Genomic DNA, 1,770 nt, shown 5'->3' with positions numbered 1-1,770 from the left:
CAAATAGGGAAAATAGGTTTCTTTTCAAATCTTGTTTATTTGTATTTTTCAGCCATGGGTCAGACACTGTCTGAGCCAGTGACGACCAAGTTCTCTTCCAAGCATGAGAATAGCTTTGTCAAGGTGGGATCCTCCTGCATGCAGGGATGGAGAATCAGTATCCTTTTAAGGAAACAATAAGGGTGGGAAAGAGAGAGAGAGAGAAAGAGATGGAGAAACACAAACAACCAGACAGAATGACTGACAAAGAAAATGGAGAATTTTAATTTGATTATTCAGTTGAAATTGTTAAAAAAGACCACCGACTGTCGAAGAAATTGGTGGATGTCTTGGACTGTATCATTATAATAGAAAAATAATGCAAGGGTGGAAGTGGGAAGCAGCCGTTTGTATTGTCGGTTGTCTTGGATAGATGGCCGTTAGAGCAAGTTCAACTGTATTATTTACATTACTTCAAGGCCCAAGATAAATCTGAGTTGCAAAAGTTGCAAAAGAAATATACTGCATTGACAAGACATTTCATGTCATTGCAGATTTACTTGTACATTGCTCAAACATAAGAACTGTTTATGTTTTGTTGTGAACTATGATTGGGTGAGTAAAACTTTTTAGCCATCGTCGGTATATCTTGCATCCTTATACCTAAAGATATAGAATAAAATGCAGGTCTTCTGCTATTTCATTCATGTGACACACTTTGCACACTCTTTTCCTCCAGCAGTCATATCCATCTTTGAACGATGACTTCCAACCTGCAATTGGCTTGTTGTAGTCGAGGGAAAGGTAGAAAGATAGGGGGGGGGGGGTAGCGGAGAAGGAGAGATATATTTGTTGTAGATGTTTGGCAACCTCATCAACGCTCTAAATTTAGAGTATTTTGGTCACATGGGTTGTTGTTTTTTCAACCTTATGGGCCAACCTTGATGGTGTGTAAATGTTTTGCCTAGCTATATCTGTGGTGTAGTGGTTAGGCATTGTGCAATCTCATGCAGAAGACCTGGGTTCAATGTCCGTGAGGGGAGAATTTTTATCTAATATCTCTGTCTTTCTGCTGGTACATTGTGTCCTTCTCGGCTGATATATATGGCCCGGACAAGAAGGGCTGAAGTTCACCTCCAAAGTGGTCTAAATTATGGTCTTGATTAAAAACGCCTACGCTTTGAAAGAGAGAGAGGGGGAGATGGGGCTGGGAAGAATAGGAGGAGGATTGCAAATGGAAGGAAGAGACATGTGAGAAAGAAAGAAGGACAGAGAAAAGAAGTAATGGGTAATGATATACCCTGAGTGTTGAAAGACATGTGTTATGTTGCAGTAGGTTTTTATTTTATTGTCAGTTTCCCTGTCTGGCATAATAGTATGTCTGATGCATAATCCTGATGTACCAAGATTCTTGTTCGTCATTTAGTCTGGACTGGGGTAAAAGAAATAAATTTGGTCAGTGTTCGTATGGTCTCCAGTTGTCCACAGAGTATAATTGTGATACTGAGCATGTGAAAGAGACAAAAATGTAGAAATATTGTGGTGGGATACTCTGGTTTTTCTTAATGGTGATCAGATATGGAAGATGCACACAGTCATCTACTGAGCCTGCCCGATGACAAGGAGGCCTGTTTCTTTGGAGTATTTGACGGGCATGGAGGTGAGTTACCTGTGATTGTAGTAGAAAGTCAGGTTGATGTAAAAGGTCATTATCTTTTCCCTCTCCAGTGGAAGGCACAAATGGCTTTAACTGTTTCAGTACGTAAGGGATTCTACAAACAATTCCCCCCC

The 1,770-nt window shown here is 40.3% G+C and overlaps 1 protein-coding gene across 3 annotated transcripts in view; it reads left to right on the top strand.

The window, feature by feature from the left end:
- LOC101847331 (probable protein phosphatase 2C T23F11.1) overlaps positions 1-1,770 on the top strand; it is a 75,103-nt gene that overhangs the window by 62,340 nt on the left and 10,993 nt on the right. For all 3 annotated transcript variants that reach the window (XM_005096163.1, XM_005096166.3, XM_005096165.3), the window contains 2 exons: positions 53-157; positions 1,556-1,639. In XM_005096163.1, coding sequence (XP_005096220.1) covers positions 53-157; positions 1,556-1,639 — 189 coding nt within the window. The remainder of the gene's footprint in view (positions 1-52; positions 158-1,555; positions 1,640-1,770) is intronic.

Source organism: Aplysia californica, unplaced genomic scaffold, assembly GCF_000002075.1.
Source record: "Aplysia californica isolate F4 #8 unplaced genomic scaffold, AplCal3.0 scaffold00122, whole genome shotgun sequence".
Lineage (NCBI taxonomy): Eukaryota > Metazoa > Mollusca > Gastropoda > Aplysiida > Aplysiidae > Aplysia > Aplysia californica.
Note: the sequence above shows the minus strand (reverse complement) of the source record. Positions and strands in the feature narration are given on the sequence as shown.